The sequence below is a fragment of the Trachypithecus francoisi genome, unplaced genomic scaffold, assembly GCF_009764315.1.
Source record: "Trachypithecus francoisi isolate TF-2019V2 unplaced genomic scaffold, Tfra_2.0 Lachesis_group15, whole genome shotgun sequence".
In the NCBI taxonomy this organism is placed as follows: domain Eukaryota; kingdom Metazoa; phylum Chordata; class Mammalia; order Primates; family Cercopithecidae; genus Trachypithecus; species Trachypithecus francoisi.
Genome location: NW_022681460.1, coordinates 27531396 through 27549392, shown reverse-complemented (window position 1 = coordinate 27549392; position 17997 = coordinate 27531396). Strand labels below are relative to the sequence as shown.

The 17997-nt window shown below is 35.2% G+C and overlaps 1 protein-coding gene across 4 annotated transcripts in view; it reads left to right on the top strand.

The window, feature by feature from the left end:
* Positions 1–17997, top strand: part of CEP162 (centrosomal protein 162) — a 102939-nt gene that overhangs the window by 61311 nt on the left and 23631 nt on the right. For all 4 annotated transcript variants that reach the window (XM_033234506.1, XM_033234504.1, XM_033234505.1 and 1 more), the window contains 5 exons: positions 202–306; positions 3937–4149; positions 6297–6931; positions 9749–9890; positions 12650–12748. In XM_033234506.1, coding sequence (XP_033090397.1) covers positions 202–306; positions 3937–4149; positions 6297–6931; positions 9749–9890; positions 12650–12748 — 1194 coding nt within the window. The remainder of the gene's footprint in view (positions 1–201; positions 307–3936; positions 4150–6296; positions 6932–9748; positions 9891–12649; positions 12749–17997) is intronic.

Below are 17997 nucleotides of genomic sequence, written 5' to 3'. Positions count from 1 at the left end.
ATTTGCCATCCATATCTCCTGCCAGATCTAGGAAGTACCTGGAACTTGGGAGGAGCTCAAGGAATTTGAGGCATTAATTCCCCAAATTTTACTGAGGAATTAATAAATGAATGAGTACCTAATATTATGCTTCTCCCCACCCCCGGAACTTTTCTGTTACATTTAAATATGCTTCTTAGCATGTTATTTATTTATTGACAGATTAAGAAACTGAAAGCTGAATCTGGGAATCCATCTATTCAGCAGAAGATACGCTTAAAAGATAAAGCAGCAGATGCCAAAAAAATTCAGGATCTGGAGCGACAAGTATGTATTCAGGGTAAATTTCCATGAGCATATTTTATGTATAGTGCATTTTGGTTTTCTCTTTTGTTTCAGGAGTTCCCACGAGATGGAGTTGACCTGGAAATTTTTGTTTTAAAGTATTTACATTAGTAAAAGTAATAACATCATTTTATGTACCTACAGCTTTATAATTACAGAATTTTTAGACTAATGTGCCTCATTTGTAAGATGGTAGACCTGCTGATAAAAGCTAGTTTGGTACCGTAGCTCTATTAGACATCTAGGAAGAAGGAAGTAGAATTTTGAAACTCTGGATATAGAGTTAGGATTTCTGTTCCTGACCATAGACAGCTGAGAGAGGAGTATAGGAGGGAGATCCCTGAGTTGGGAACATGCTGGTAATGCTTGGGAAATGTTACAAAACAGCCTATAAACAAAACATTCAGCTTCCCAAAGAGCTGACCATTATCTTGAGCCCTTTCTTACTGTTCAAACTTAGAAATACTAATTTTGTGGTCAATGTGGAAGACCTTTAGTCATAAAGTGAAGCTTACTAAAATAAAGATTTTTTTATTTAAGTATTTGTTTTAGAAGGTAGGATTATTTTTTTCCTTCTGTTTTTAAAACACTGTAATATAGCATTTATATTCATAACTAAATATTTTAAAACAAAATATGAATTGCCAGCCTTGTTCATAAGGGAGCACGATTCTGTAGTCAAGTCATTGTACTTAAACATATAGGTATTATTACATCATAAATCCAAAACTGTGAGGTCATTACTGGGCTGAATATTATCCCAGTTTTATGAGAAGAAGGAAAACTAAGCAAAGAATTAACTTTATTACTTTTACAATACCTGTTTTTATATTAAAAGGTATGACTGAGTAGATTGGATCAGGGTCAAGAAAGGATCAGCCGAACATGGTATGAAGAACTAGAAATATCTGGCCAGGCGCAGTGGCTCACGCCTGTAATCCCAGCACTTTGGAAGCTGAGGTGGGAGAATCGCTTGAAGCCAGGAGTTCAAGACCAGGCTGGCCAACGTGGTGAAACGCCCTCTCTACTAAAAACTAGAAAAATTAGCCAGGCGTGGTTTTAGCTGGGCATGGTGACACACACCTGTAATCCTAGCTACTTGGGAGGTTGAGGCAAGATAATTGCTTGAACCTGGGAGATATAAGTTGCAATAAGCCAAGATCGTACCACTGTACCTCAGCCTGGGTGATGGAGCGAGACTCCATCTCAAAAAAGAAAGAAAAGTAAATAAATAATTAATTTTAAAAAAAGAACTAGAAATATTCTGAAATGAGTATAGTCTGGCATTGCTTGGATTTTCTTTAGTGCTAAAGATTTAGATTAGCCAATCTAAGAAACCATCCAGAAGTGGGAGAGAGAAAACACCAAAGGAGCTACTTCTTTGTTAGATGACTTATTTTAAGAGAAATTATGTAGAATTGATCCATATTGGTCAGAGATACACCACTTTATAAAATTTTTTATTAATGCTTTTATTAAACATTAGTTCATCATCTTACATTTTTCTAAAATAATTTTCTATGTAGTTGGATTGCTGCATGTACATTTCAGATCATGTTTATTTAGTTTCCATGAGCATTTCTATCCTGATGTTTTAAACTTTAATACATATTTTTTAATCAAGGTATATCACAATATAGTCAGAATAATTATGGAGCAATATTCTTTTTTATTATTATTATTATAATACCTTAAGTTCTAGGGTACATGTGCACAAGGTGCAGGTTTGTTACATATGTATACATGTGCCATGTTGGTGTGCTGCACCCATTACCTCGTCATTTACATTAGGTATATCTCCTAATGCTATCGCTCCCCCCTCCACCCTCCCCACAATAGGCCCTGGCGTGTGATGTTCCCCTTCCTGTGTCCAGGTGTTCTCATTGTTCAGTTCCCACCTATGAGTGAGAACATGCGGTGTTTGGTTTTCTGTTCTTGCGATAGTTTGCTGAGAATGATGGCTTCCAGCTGCATCCATGTCCCTACAAAGGACACGAACTCATCCTTTTTTATGGCTGCATAGTATTCCATGGTGTATATGTGCCACATTTTCTTTTTTTTTATTATTATTCTTATTTTTTTTTTTTTTTTTTTTATTGTACTTTAAGTTCTAGGGTACATGTGCATAACGTGCAGGTTTGTTACATATGTATACTTATGCCATGTTGGTGTGCTGCACCCATCAACTCGTCAGCACCCATCAATTCATCATTTATATCATGTATAACTCCCCAGTGCAATCCCTCCCTCCTCCCCCCTCCCCATGATAGGCCCCAGTGTGTGATGTTCCCCTTCCCGAGTCCAAGTGATCTCATTGTTCAGTTCCCACCTATGAGTGAGAACATGAGGTGTTTGGTTTTCTCTTCTTGTGATAGTTTGCTAAGAATGATGGTTTCCAGCTGCATCCATGTCCCTACAAAGGACGCAAACATCCTTTTTGATGGCTGCATAGTATTCCATGGTGTATATGTGCCACATTTTCTTAATCCAGTCTGTCACAGATGGACATTTGGGTTGATTCCAAGTCTTTGCTATTGTGAATAGTGCCGCAATAAACATACGTTGCATGTGTCTTTGTAATAACTTTCTAATAACCCTTATGACTGGTGTAAGATGGTACCTCATTGTGGTTTTAATTTGCATTTATTTGGTGATTAGTGATGTTGAGCATTTTTTCATATTTTTTGGCCACTTGTATGTCTTCTGAAAAATGTGTGTTCATGTCCTTTGCCCACTTTTTAATGGGATTGTTTAAGTCCCATTTGTTTATTTTTGGTTTTGTTGCATTTGCTTTTGGGGACTTGGTCATAAATCCTTTCCTGGGCCAGTGTTCAGAAGAGTTTTTCTTAGAAATTTTTCTAGGATTTTTATAGTTTCAGGTCTTACATCTTTAATGCATCTTGAGTTTATTTTTGTATAAGATGAGAGGTATGAGTTCAGTTTCATTCTTTTGCACATGACAGTCCACTTTTCCCAGCACCGTTTATTGAATAGGGTGTCCTTTCCCTAGTGTATATTTTTGTTGCCTTTGTCCAAGATCAGTTGATTGTAGGCATGTGGCTTAATTTCTGGGTTCTCTATTCTGTTACATTGATCTATGTGTCTATTTTTATCAGTACCATGCTGTTTTGGCTGCTATAGCCTTTAGTACAATTTGAAGTCAGGTAATGTGATACCTCTACCTTTGTTCTTTTTGCTTAGGACTGCTTTGGCTATTTGGCATCTTTTTTGGTTCCATATGAATTATAGGGTTGGTTTTTCTAATTCTGTAAAAAATGACTTTGGTAATTTGATAGGAATTGAATTGAATTTGTAGATAGCTTTAGGTAGTATGGTCTTTTTAACTATACTCATCCTTCCAGTCTATGCACGTGGGATGTTTTTCCATTTGTTTGTGTCACGGTTTTCTTTATCAGTGTTTTGTAGTTCTCCTGGTACACATCCTTCACCTTCTTGGTTAAATGTATTCCTAGGTAGTTCTTGACTTGGTCCTCAGCGAGATTGTTATTGATATGTAGAAATGCTACTGATTTCTGTAGATTGTGTCCTGAAACTTTACTGAATTCATTTATTAAATCTAAGAGTTTTTTGGTGGAAAATATGTCTTAATAGGTTAAGGAAATGGAAGGGATTCTGAAGAGAAGATATCCCAATTCTTTACCTGCTTTAATATTGGCTGCATCAGCAGCTGGTGATACAGTGGATAAAAATACAGTAGAATTTATGGAGAAAAGGATAAAAAAGCTAGAAGCTGATCTGGAGGGCAAAGATGAAGAAGCAAAGAAAAGCCTTCGTACCATGGAACAACAGTTTCAGAAAATGAAGGTAAGTGCTAAGTAGCCTCAGAGATAAATAAAGGTCAGAGATGGACAATGGGGGCTGGCATTTCTTAGGATCTCACTTTAACAAATAGCTGTAAACATTCTTTCCCATGAAACCTTTACCACTGGTATCAATAGGTGCAAAAGAAACCAAGTCCATCCTATTTTGATGTCCTCTTTCAGCAACTTTTCTTTTTATTTCTGACAATAATCAAGCACAAGATAATCTTTACATCAACTCTCTCAATATTAGAATTGGTAGAAATTAAGTCATGAAAAAGCAGAATAAAACACACCTGATACGTATTCAGTACAAAAGGAAAAAAGAAATTACTATGTTTGAAAATATTTTCACTGAAATTTATCTAGAGAAGGGTAAGGGAATAAGACAGAAGTATGCACTTTAGGAACAGCAGGTAGGGGAGCATCTTCCAGAAATGTCTTACTTTCTGAGTTTTCCATTATTTTGTGAAACAGGAATGAATCAGAAAATACCATTGCTAGAACAGACCAAGTATGAAACAGGACATATTTAATTTACTTTAAAAAAAAATTTTGTAGACCAATAACAGTTATAGATTATTTTTAAAAATTTGTTGAGCACATGGTTTCTGTCAGGAATCCATGCTAGATACTTTCATAAATATCTCTGTTCATCTTGCATAATCCTTCCAAACACCTGTGAGGAGTAGATATTGTTAACACTATTTTGCAGATGAGGGAGCTGAGATTTTCTAGGAAGTTCATCTCAATTCTCCACAGATTTATATCCTGAGAAAAGCAACAAATGAAAGAACATTAGATTCTAGAAACAGTAGAAGGTTGATAACCGGGTAATAATACAGTGGCCTGGTAATTTGGGTTTCTTCCATTCCACCCTCTTTTATACTTAGATAGATAGATGGATGGATGGATAGATAGATGGATGGTTGGATGGATGGATGGATAGATAGATAGATAGATAGATAGATAGATAGATAGATATAAATAGATAGATATAGAGATACAGATCCCTGATAACATGCTGGTATCAATTACCAGCGTGGAGTCTAGCAAACAATGATTTTAATTATTATTAGTGTTCCGCCAACCAAATAAAGACTCTCAGGTATAAACTCCAACCCCCTACTCCACTTTTATGTATCTAAATCTAAACACTCTGTTTCTTTTTGCAGCCGCCTGCCCCATCCCACTCCTGCCTTTGCTCACTACTTGCCTCTTCCCCCTTTCATTTCTGATTCCCTGTATATACCAAGCATTCGACCAGCTTTGCATATGCTCTTCCTACTTCCAAAACATCCCTGACTCCACCTAACCCCAAATTAACATTCATCTCTCAAGACCGAGCATAAATGTGCTGTCTCTATGTAGTCTTCCCACCTTCTGTCAAGCCTCCAGACACTTAGGGCAGTCTCGCCTCCTCTGCACTCACTGCACTATGTTCACAGGCCCATTATTGCACTTATGGGATGTTGTAGCTGCTGCCATGTTGCTCTCCTCACCAAGCTGTGAGCTATTTGAAAATAAGAACTGAGTCTTTTGTTGCTAGAACCTGCGTATTGCCTGGCATAAGGCCATAGCTCAGTAAATATCCATTGAATGAATGAGCAAACACTGCTGGTGCCTCCCTCCATAGGAGAAATTATTTATTTCATTTGCTGAACACTAAACAAAATATTAAAGCTCCAATATACAAATTCCAGGCCATTTTACTTTCTATGAAATTAATAAATTGATGTTAGAAAGTTGAAAATGTGCTGTTTCCCAAAGACTTCAGTGTCCCCAGTTGTTTTACTGTTCATCCTCAAACAGTGTGCTGACAGTTTGCGTGGAAAAGACTGCATAATAATAGGTTTTGTTGTGAGGTTTAAAATAAATTTTGCAGTGTGTAAGAACATAGGTAAGTTAATATTTATGAAGCAACATATCAATTATTAAATTACATGACATATGTCAAGAATACATAATGTTATACCCTGAAAGAATAGTACTTCAATATATTTGACTCACTCAAGAAACAGAATTGTAGACATCAGAATGTATAATGAGTACCTGAATAAAGGATTAGGTAGAACCCAGTAGTGTGCAGGGCTTCAGCAACCAATGAAACGTTTAACAGGTATTTGGCATTACATGGATTCTTTCCTTCAGATTCAGTATGAACAAAGACTAGAGCAGCAGGAGCAGCTACTTGCCTGCAAATTGAATCAACATGACTCTCCCAGAATTAAAGCACTAGAGAAGGAACTTGATGACATTAAGGAAGCTCATCAGATCACTGTAAGAAACCTTGAAGCCAAAATAGACATTCTTAAACATCAGAATGCTGAATTAGATGTCAAGAAAAATGATAAAGATGATAAAGATTTTCAGTCTATAGAATTCCAGGTGGAACAGGCTCATGCTAAAGCTAAATTAGTAAGACTCAATGAAGAACTGGCTGCAAAAAAGAGAGAAATACAAGACCTTTCAAAAACTGTGGAGAGGCTTCAGAAAGAAAGAAGAATGATGCTATCAAATCAGAACTGTAAGGGCAGAGAGGAAATGTCTGCCAAAAGGGCAAAGAAAGATGTTTTGCACTCAAGTAAAGGGAATACTGACTCCTTCTCTGGAATCCTGGACAGCAAGCTTTACCAACCACATACTTTCACTGATTCCCATGTTTCAGAAGTTTTACAAGAAAACTGCAGATTAAAAAATGAACTAGAGGGATTAATTTCAGAGAAGAATGAGCTGAAGGTGAAATCTGAAGCAGCAATCAATCAATTTGAAGACTCCATGAGAAGGTAAAATGTTAAATTATAAATATTTGTAAAAATAAAAAGATAAAAATTGAAAAACTATAAGATATGTTTCCTTCAGATAATTAGTTTGACCCTGAACTGAATTCATAAGTGAATATTAATAAATTATATTACATTACTGAGCATGTATCTGTTTCAGGATAGGGTCTTCTACCTGCTGGTGGCCCAAATTCTGATGTACCTGAACCTCTGTGTCAACCCAAATTGTGTCCTTGGGCTCGCCAGTCTTGCCTTTTGGCATGTACCCATATGGTATTAATAAGCTGATTCACTGGGCTCTTCTAGCAAAGGAATGTCAGTTCATTATTGCTATAGGCAGATTGCTTTCAGAAAACAGTTATTGTTAAAGCTAGTTGACAGTCTAAAAGGAAAAGGTCCTCTTTTCAAAAATAACTTTTCAAATTGACCTTGTGATCACATCCATTCATACCTTAAGGAACTTTATACTCATCCATTTCCTTCTCACAATTTCCATTTGCTATCCACTGTCTCTTCCTCTGAGTCTTTTGACATCCTCAGATCTTTTTTTCACCTGATCAAGTTCCAATCCTGTCTTTCAGTACCCGTTTTTTCACAAGTAGTCTTTTCTTTTATTTCTATCTCACTTCCTCTTAAATATGGCTTTCATCATCACCCCTTTTAAACCTGGTCTCAATAATGACCTTTCCCAGTCCAGTGGCATTTTCTCCATCCTCATTTTCTTCAACAATGTTGACCACACTACTTCTCCTGAAATGGCTTCCTCCCTTAACCTCCATGACTTGGCAGCTCTGACCAAAACTCCTTTTCTGTTTCTTTTACTGAATTCTGACCCTTCTTCCTTCTCCAGCCCCAAAAATCTGGCTTTCTACCAGCATTCAGCTCTTGGTTTTCTGTTTATTCTCTGTTCTTTCTCCATTGCTAAACTTACCCATTCTTATGGTTTCTATGAACCATGACTTCTAGATTTGCTTTTAAAGTTTGTTCTCTTTGCTGAGTTCAGGTGTGAAACCTGGAACTATTTATTGGATTGCTTCTCTTGGAATCACCAATACCTCAAGTTTCCTTTTTTTAACTGTAAATTAGTTCCCCTTCCCAAGCTCCCCTTCCCTGTCTATATTTATTTTAATTACCAGGCCAGCTTTATCTCTGTTATTCCTTGGGTATAAATGTTTCCCATTTTCCATTCTTCCTTACTTTAATAAACCAGTGCTGCCATTATACAATTTTCCCACTCCAATCTTCCTTTTTTTTTTAACCTTCCCCAGTCATCTTGCTTAAAAATCATTAATATTCTTTAAATACTCATACACCTGGGTCACTCTGCTCTCCAGTGACTCCCAACTTCCTTAAATATCAAGACTAAATTTCTCTGCCTGGCATCTCATGTCTCATCACTATTCTAATACTGCTGTACTTACCTAATCTGTCACATTTCCTCATGCCTTTTGCGCATTCTTGTTATAAGTACTACTTCACATAACATTTCATGGAACTTCCCAGGAAATTGCCTTCTCCTACCCCCAACTCCTACAAAACTTACTAATATGTACCAAGAAAGGATTAATCATACCCAGCCTTGTAGTTCCTTGAGAACTGGTGTAAGATTATGCTTCTTTGCATCCCCACAGCAATGTGCTGTAGGAGCAGAAGAAGCATGGGAAACACCCAACAAATGCTTATTGACTGGCAGCCATGGCAGTGAGTGAGTCATGTTGTTACCATATGGCAGTCATATTGCTACCAAATGGAAACCTTGTTTCTTAAGTCCTGAATATTATGATAGTAGCATGAAACTATTTAAAAAGAACCACATTCTTTCCAGGAAAGAATTTAAAATTCAGGTTTTCCTATGAATTTTCCTGTACATCATATAAAATTTGTTAATATTGTCAGTCTGTTTCTTAGATAATTCTGGGCCTGAGAAGTGAAGAATAAACTTCTCTAGTCACATATTTAGACTTTTTACTATCATTCAGTTATATGTGCTTTAATTTGGGTTTTTATTCTTTTCCTAGGACCCTAATCACACTAAATATTCATATGGTGAAATAAGCAATGGTTAAATTTGTCTATAGTTGGGAAGCACCATATTAATATAGCAGTTTACTAGAATACATGCTTTAAGTTAAATCCTGTTATTTTTCAAAGTCTTTCCAATAAGAGAGAAAATGTTTATCTGTAGAAAGTATATCAAATCTTTATTTATAATTTTAACCATTTACTGAACTGCCTCTGAATAAATTTTATCACGGAGACAAATGAATAGTCTCTCACACTTACAGTCCAAATTACTTAATTGCATATTACAAGCGTAATATGTCCTGAGAATTACCATAAAGATTGTCTCATTCTCACAACATGCAACTAGCCCTGGAGTCTCATGCATGGATTGAAAATTGGTTAATGCTGCCTACAAGGCATTGAAGATTCTAAAGGCAACAGCTGTGATTTTCCAGTGACGCATCTGGGCAAGAAATCTGAGTTTATCTTAAAAGATCAAATGTCAAGTGCTTTGCTTTAAATTCAGACAGTTATTTTGGAACCCTAGATTCCCTCAGAAGGTATAGCCTCAGGTTGGGGATAAAGTGGAGATATATCACTATTTGCCCTTATAAAATTCAGTAAATAATAGCTCGTGGATTAGTCCTAAGAACTCATAGGCAGTAATGTATAAAGCACCTAACACAGTGCGGTTAATATTGGTGCCCATTTTCCCTTTTCTTAATTTCCAGATTTCTTATACTGTTTTTGTGCTAAGTCTGAATTAGAGGTTGAAGAGTCGCTTTTATGTGTGGTTTTCTTTCATTTGCTCTGTAGGGTCAAGGAAGATACTGTAGCATACATTGCATCCCTCAAAGCATCTCATCAGAGAGAAATAGAGAAACTCCTTTGCCAAAATGCAGTAGAAAATTCTTCTTCCAAAGTAACTGAACTAAATCGTAAAATAGCAACTCAAGAGGTAGATGACAAATCTATTTTATCTTTTGACTTGAATAAATTTGTTTTGACTTTAATGAGATTAAAGTTAACATTGTTTTATTTGGAAATGTTTTAACTTTTTCAGCTTGGTGATAGAAACAGTAAACTATTATTGGCCTGATTTCTTTTTTAAAGAAGAAAATATTATATATTTAATTTTTTTAAAGAAGATAATACTATGTATTTAATTTTTCTGCTTTAAAACTATACCATATAAATGTTTTTTACAGTTTTGTCCCTATACTTCTCAAATAAGTCTTTCTCTAAATTTGTTGTCACAGGTGGTGAGGTATAGGTCTAAAATGATTAGGACCGTAGTACTTCAGCTTGGATGTTGAACTGAGTCTCTTAAGTCCCAGCTGACAGTTATCCTTAGGCATTCTTCCTGCCCCATGATCTTTTATTTATTGAACAAATGATTCAGGTCAATAGACAATCAGGCACTGGAATAAAATAATGAACAGAGAGATACACAGCTCTCGGTCTGATGGAGCATAGTCTTCTAAGAATTATTAAAGGGAATGCTGCCAACTCATCAGCATTTCCTTAAATAAATGTGTGTTTCTTTTTGAATAATAGGTATATCTACTTAAAATACCTATGAGCATTACCCTGTGGCCTGTCTTCTATACTGTTTGTCGCTTATAAAAATATCATTAAAATAGGACTTTTATCTACAGTCTACTTTCAAATGGTATATCCAAGAAAAAGAAAATGAAAAGGTGGCAAATCAGCCCCTTTTGGGTTATCAAATTGAAAAATATATGAATGTTTATTGTGTTCATCTTGTCTGTAGGCTTCCATTTTAAGAAGGAAGCTCAGGGAGAAAAACATCAAGAAAGAATTATCTCACCAAGTATAATTATTTAATACCATCTTAATTAAAAATAAATTCCTCAATTGGGGAAGTTTGAATATGGACTGGCTATTGATACTAAGAAATTACTATAAATTTTCTTAGATATAAAATGTTATGGTTTTGTGAGAAATGCCCTTATTCTAAAGAGATGTATGTTGAAGCATTTGAAGGTTTTGTTTGAGACAGTCTCTTTCTGTCACCCAGGCTCTCTTAGCTCACTGCAACCTCTGCCTCCCAGGTTCAAGTGATTCTCCTGCCTCAGCCTTCCAAGTAGCTGGGATTAGAGGTGCGCACCACTATGCCTGGCTAATTTTTATATTTTTGGTAGAGATGGGGTTTCACCATGTTGGCCAGGGTGGTCTCAAACTTCTGACCTCAAGTGATCCGCCCACTTTGGCCTCCCAGAGTGACATTTGAAGTATTTAGGGGCAAAATGTAATGAAGTCTGTAACTGAACTTCAGATCGCTGAGGGAAAAAAGGACTGTTTGACTACGTTAATGAAAAATACTTAAAGTGCCTTTCGAAAGTAACAATCCATACATCCTTACAGAGAACCTCTCTGGCCTTATCCTCCATAGGAATAGGGTGTCAGAAGGTAACTGTAAGCATTCTATCAAGTGATTTTGTAGTAAGGAATAGTCTGGGAGAGGTGGGAAAGGTAGTATTATGATGCCGTAGTGCCATAAATGTTATTTTCCCAGAATTATAAATGTAATATTGTAAAATTGAGTTAAAGAGAAGTCAGCATAGTCTGATCATTAAAAGTACAGCATTAGAGATAAATTTTTCCCAATTTCTCCTAGTTTCTTAAAGTATCTGTACATGTATTTCAGTTTACCTAAAAATATGAGACTGACATTATTTCACAGATATTATGAGGTTTGTGTTATATTTAATCAATAGTTCTTAAATAAAAACTATCACACTTAACTACAGAGTATAAAGATAGTGTTGTCTACCTTTTTCCAAATGTGTAGACTTTATAGAGCTTTATTTTAAAAGGACTTTTTCTAGTCATGAAAAATGTTCATATTTATTTTCCCTCCTTTTGTTGATATATAATGATTTAGATATTTGTGGGATACATGTAAATGTTTGCTACATGCAAAGAATGTGTAATAATGAAGTCAGGGTAACTGGGATTTCTGTCACCTTGAGCATTTGTTTTTGTGTCTTGGTATCACTTCAAACCCTCTCTTCTAGTTACCTTGAAATACACATAATATTGTTGCTAAGTATAGTCACTCTGGTCTGCTATTAAACATTAGAACTTATTTCATCTATCTAACTGTATGTTTGTACCCATAACCAACCTCTCTTCATCCTTCCCAACCCCCCACTCCCATCTCTGGTATCTATTGTTCTATTCTCTGTGTTCATGAGATCAAGTTTTTTTAGCTCTCATATATGAGTGAGAACATGCAGTATTTTTCTGTGCCTAGCTTACTTAACATAATGACCTTCAATTCCATCCATTTTGCTGCATATGACATTATTTCCTTCTTATTTAAGGCTGAATTGTATTCCATTGGCTATATATGCCACATTTCTTTTCGTCTGTTGATGGGAACTTAGGTTGATTCCATATCTTTACTATTGTGAATAGTGCTGCAATAAACATGCAAGTGCCAGGTGTCCCTTTGATATACAAATTTCTTTTCCTTTGGATAGATACCCAGTAGTGGGATTGCTGGAAAATACAGTAATTTTGGTTTTAGTTTTTTGAGAAATCTCTATAATTTTTTTCCATAGCAGTTGTACTAACTTACATTCCCACCAACAGTATATAAGTTTCCTTTTGTGAATTGGCTTTCTTATATTTTTCAGATAGTGTTCAAGGAGGAGCTTTATTAACTCAGCACTTCTAACAATTTCCTAGGTACTTATAAGACATTTCCAAAGTCAAGTTAATGAGCTGCAGAGTAAACAAGAGTCTCTTGTAGTTTCTCAAGTTCGAGAAGAAATTCTACAGAAAGAGGTAAGAAATAGCCAAAATATTGGGCTAAAATAAGTTTCTTAGGCATTTCAATCATATTCATATTTATAAATTTTTTACCTAAATGTGCAAATAGACATAACCTGAAAGTATCACGTGTCAAGAAAATATTAGTAGCATGCTTATGTAAAATCTGCTTTCCCCAGGTGAAGTTCAGATATTAAGTCATTAAGTTGTCTACGTTTTATTTGCTGTTGAGATTTTGTGGATAGTGGGGAAAATGGGATGGGAGATGTTTGGGTTTTCTGTTTGTTTTCTTTAGGAGACAACTGAATAGTGAAGGCCGTTTCTGTGTTAAGTACTGTCAGGGAGGAAAAATAATTTTTTCCTCAACCCTCATGAGTTTTTAGTTGAGACAGACCCCATAACAAAAGACAGATTAATAAGAGAAAAATAAGTTTATTAACACGTGCAGCACACGATGTGGGAGAAACCGCAACACAAAGTAACTCAAAATGGTGGCTTAGGACTCTCCAAGTTGGTAGCTTTGAAGAGATTTGGGTTAGAGATTGTGAGATCAGAGATTGGCAAAGGAAGAGAAAAACATCGATTGGAACAAGTGCAACTGAACAAATTTAAGTACATTGTCCCATATCAAATCATTGTCTTAGTGCTGAGAACAGGTCAATTCAATTAAGCAGTTGTGTCTCATTTCAGGAGATATTGCAGGTGTGCTGTCATCAAAGTTAGGCCTCTATATGGTGATTTAATAAGAGGCATTTCTGTGGAAACAAAAGAAAAAAGTTAATGGTAGGAGTAGTCTATATACTAATTTCTGAATCCTAAGAGCAGCTAGTCAAGAGTTCTAGATGTTGGTCTCAAAGCAATTTTTACAGTTTGAGTATCTAGTTATAATGTGTGTGGCCCATGCAGCAATTGGCATGAAAATTGTCCTTATATGAGCTGTTGTGGTGATTTTCTGCAGTTTATATCAAGTTATTCAGCTTCAGCTTATTAGGATTTTAGGAAAAGGGCAGTTAAATATTTTAGTGATTCCAAGCCAGGAGGGTAGGAGAAAAATTCGAAATACTAGTTTGAAGAATTATAGACTGAGATCTAGACTAGATTACATGTAAATAATAAAACCCCAGAGATAAAGAACAAGGCTAGAATCTGATATCTACAAGGGTGTGTTACAGTTTTCTAATGAAGCACAGTATTTTTCTCTCTGCAGTCACCCTGATTTCTCTCAGAGATAATCACAGTAAGACCAATTTGTTGGCAAAAGTAAGTCTAGTCTCATTAAACTTGGCTTGGTTATTTGCATAAAAAGTGCAGCAAGAATAGTGATTAATCATATAGGTTCTTTTATAAGTCCGTTTTGCTGGAGCTTGTCATAAGGATTCTCAGATTGGCCCTTTATTAGCCTCTCCAGGCTAGGAATGCATGCCAAAGGCTTGCCTCAGATTTTTGCCTCCGATACCGATAGATCCAGGTAAATTCCTTTATTTTCTAGAGATCCCCCAAATATTCTGAGGCTCCTGGGCTTGCCAGGAAGTGACATTTCTTACTCATCTGTACGGAAACCGTGTATATAAGGTACCAAGCCAGTTTTTTCCAAGGGACTTTATTGGCGTCAGAAAGTGAATGTATTTTTTGAAACTGTCTGATTATATCTGATTCGATGCACATTCTGAAATGTGATATTCCAGTCAAAGCCTTGGTAATGTAACTGATGTTTCCAGTTGTGTTAAAGAGAACAGATTCTTACTGAACTTATGCAAATACTTACATAGCTATGAAAATAAGAATACTCAACTAATGGTTTCTGGAGAGAGAGAGGAAAAAAAGATAAATATTTCAATTCTGTTTACAAAAGTGTAATTTACCAAATTGCTTTAAGCTATGGATAGCTTAAGAGAAAAACTTCTCTTACAGAATATTAAAGAATCAGCAGTGTTTTAAACAAAGTCCCTAAAAAGAATTCTTCATCAGTTTATGTAGTCCCATGTAATTAATTATTGTTCTGCTTGATGTTGGGTTAGCACTTCTGTGAACCAATCATTCTTTTCATTAGAATTCTGAAAAATTATTACCCAGCCAAATGGTATAATCTTGAAGTTATCAGAAACCCATACTTGTCAGAGTCCTTTCCATGAATCTTTCTGAAGATAAAACACTTTGTATTTATAGTTGCTTACAAAAGCTCTTAGGAAAGTAACAGAGTAAAACAATTAACTCTCTGTGGATGACAAGACTTTAAACTTGCCATGGTTAAACATCTGATGAGAGTTCATTATAATGCACTTGATACGGAAATGTGGTTATTTTTGTGACAATACAACATTTTAACATATTAACTAGAATTATTACTGATAACATCATACCAAGGCATACCAGATTTTTAGAAATTGTATACAACTTCTAGAACATTTGTTAATAACATATCCATACAAAAATAACTCAAAGAAGTTTAAACATTGTCTTGTCAGTGATTCCCATACAATTTATCATGTCAAATAAGCCTAATTCCTTTGAATTTATCTGGGAGAAAGAACAGATCCTTTTGAGGTTTTCCAGGGCCCTCTGGAACATCCCAAAGCTAGTTTGAGGTCAAAAGAATTTAATATATAATTTGATTTGGGGAATTTGTCAAAAATTTCAAAAAGTTTAAAGCATTTGATTAAATAGGATCACAGGTCATTATGAAACAATACTTAGTTATTCAAAGTAGATTCTAAAGGCAAATACAGAAAATCACATAGTGAGAAGATTCAGTTTCCCTAAGTCATCAAAGAACTGATAGAGACCATAGGAAACACAGGAAGTTAATTTTACTGAAACACAAAATCTTTGCTTTCTACGTAAATTAACTTAAAGGTAAAGAAAATCTTTTATAATCTCTTATCAAGAGCAAACCAGTGCTCCAAGAAAGCTTTGTTGTTTTAAAAGAGAAAACCAGTTTCTAGTTTTGTCCACTGAACTTCTGACATTAAGGCTCGTTTTTGAAACCCTTATAATAAATACATTCTGTTTATCTTCTGCTTGGACACATAAGATGTTCACGCATTCTAACTTTCTCCCTCTCCAAGCTTTCTATATTCATTCATTCTTTTGTTCTTCATTCTCCTTTTTCATTCTGAAACAGTCTGTCATTCTACTTTAGTACAGATTTATTCTTTTTCCTTTAACAAAAACACATCTTCATTCCTCATAACTTTGCTTACCAAAACTATGTATTATTTTCCTTGTATATTTTGCATACAAAGTTGTTTCCCTAATCTTTAGTAGTTTTAAATATATGTATATTAGAACTTTTAATCCTTAGTAACATTAATTTCTTATGAAAACTACAAAGCAGCTATGACCTGTCATATACCAGCATTTTGTAGATTATCATTTCATGATTTCTAGAAGCATATTTTTATAGTTTTTTTGTGTGTGACAATAAGAACAGGTGATTTGTTTCTCTGTAAAAATTAAGAAGCCAAGGTAGATAATCTTACATTCAGCAACATGAGTCTATGAAACATAAGTTACTGTTTCAGTATATTTGGAAATGATCTAGATATTCAATGAATATTTATTATTTAACTTGGCAAAACCCCAAGGATGTAAGTTATACCAAAAAGATTTGGACAACTAATTTTTTTCTACAAACATAAAACATAATCATTATTGAAGACTATAAATTTTATCCCACTAATATTTACTTAATGTACTTGTTATTAACAATTATGCTTGGATTGCTCATGAAAATTCATGAGCCATTAAACAGCTAGTCATCTTATTTTCCTGTTAACTATTTTTACAACACATGCATGTTAGGCAAGCAGCAAAGTTAAATACATGTTTTTCTTTTCCTGCTGTGCTTAACATACATGGAATAATGGATACTGTACTTCGACTTGCACGTTTGATTTGGGAATGAACTCCTAGGTCTTTAATTTTAAATATCTAGCAGAGATACTTATTTGACTAGTAAACCCAGGTAGCATAAGGGTTGTATGTCTGCATTATACTTACTGTTGACAACTCTGAAGGCATGCCTATTTTTATTAAGTCAGTAGTGTTAAACTAATCATATACCAGATTTACCTGAGACACATGAACTTGAAAAGCATTTGGGTTAGTTTCTATATTTCTGAGAGTTTTTGGAATTCTTAATTTATGTAAGTGCTTCTTTTTCTTTAAGCCAATTAAATAGTGCTCTTTTATGAATTACTTTTGACAGTACCATCCAGAGGCAGAAAAAAATATGTATACATATATATATATACACACACACACACACATAGATGTACATAAACATAATGCAGAGATCATATAGATTTCATTTTAAAGTTTTAGCCATGACACAGGCACAATAATATAAAACTCACTAATTTTTTTATATAGAATGAAATTTAATAAATTTCTCTAGCATACACACTTCCCCAAACCACGCAGCCCTCAGAGTATCATATAATGAGTTCCTTGTCACTTGCTGACCATTTGCTTTTGCAATTATCATTTAACTGCCTTAATCGTGTACCTAGTGCGAGGGCACTTAGTCAAGAGGATGCAATCTAAAGTAGGTTTCACAATTCCACTCGCGATGGCAGGTGCCGAGGACATAGATGAATTCACCTAGGAAAAGGGTTGTCTTTTTTCTTTTTTTTTTTTTTAATTTTATTTTAAGTTATAGGGTACATGTGCACAACGTGCAGGTTTGTTACATATATATACATGTGCCATGTTGGTGTGCTGCACCCATTAACACATCATTTACATTAGGTATATCTCCTAATGCTATCCCTTCCCCCACCCCTCCCCACAATAGGACTCGCTGTATGATGCTCCCCTTCCTGTGTCCAAGTGATCTCCCACCAAGTGTCCAAGTGTTCAATTCCCACCTATGAGTGAGAACATGTGGTATTTGGTTTTCTCTTCTTGTGATAGCTTGCTGAGAATGATGGTTTCCAGTTGCATCCATGTCCCTGCAAAGGACACAAACTCATCCTTTTTCATGGCTGCATAGTATTCCATGGTGTATATGTGCCACATTTTCTTAATCCACTCTGTCACTGATGGACATTTGGGTTGATTACAAGTCTTTGCTATTGTGAATAGTGCTGCAATAAACATACGTGTGCATGTGTCTTTATAGCAGCATGATTTATAATCCTTTGGGTATATACCCAGTAATGGGATGGCTGGATCAAATGGTATTTCTAGATCCTTGAGGAATCGCCATACTGTTTTCCACAATGGTTGAACTAGTTTACAATCCCACCAACAGTGTAAAAGTG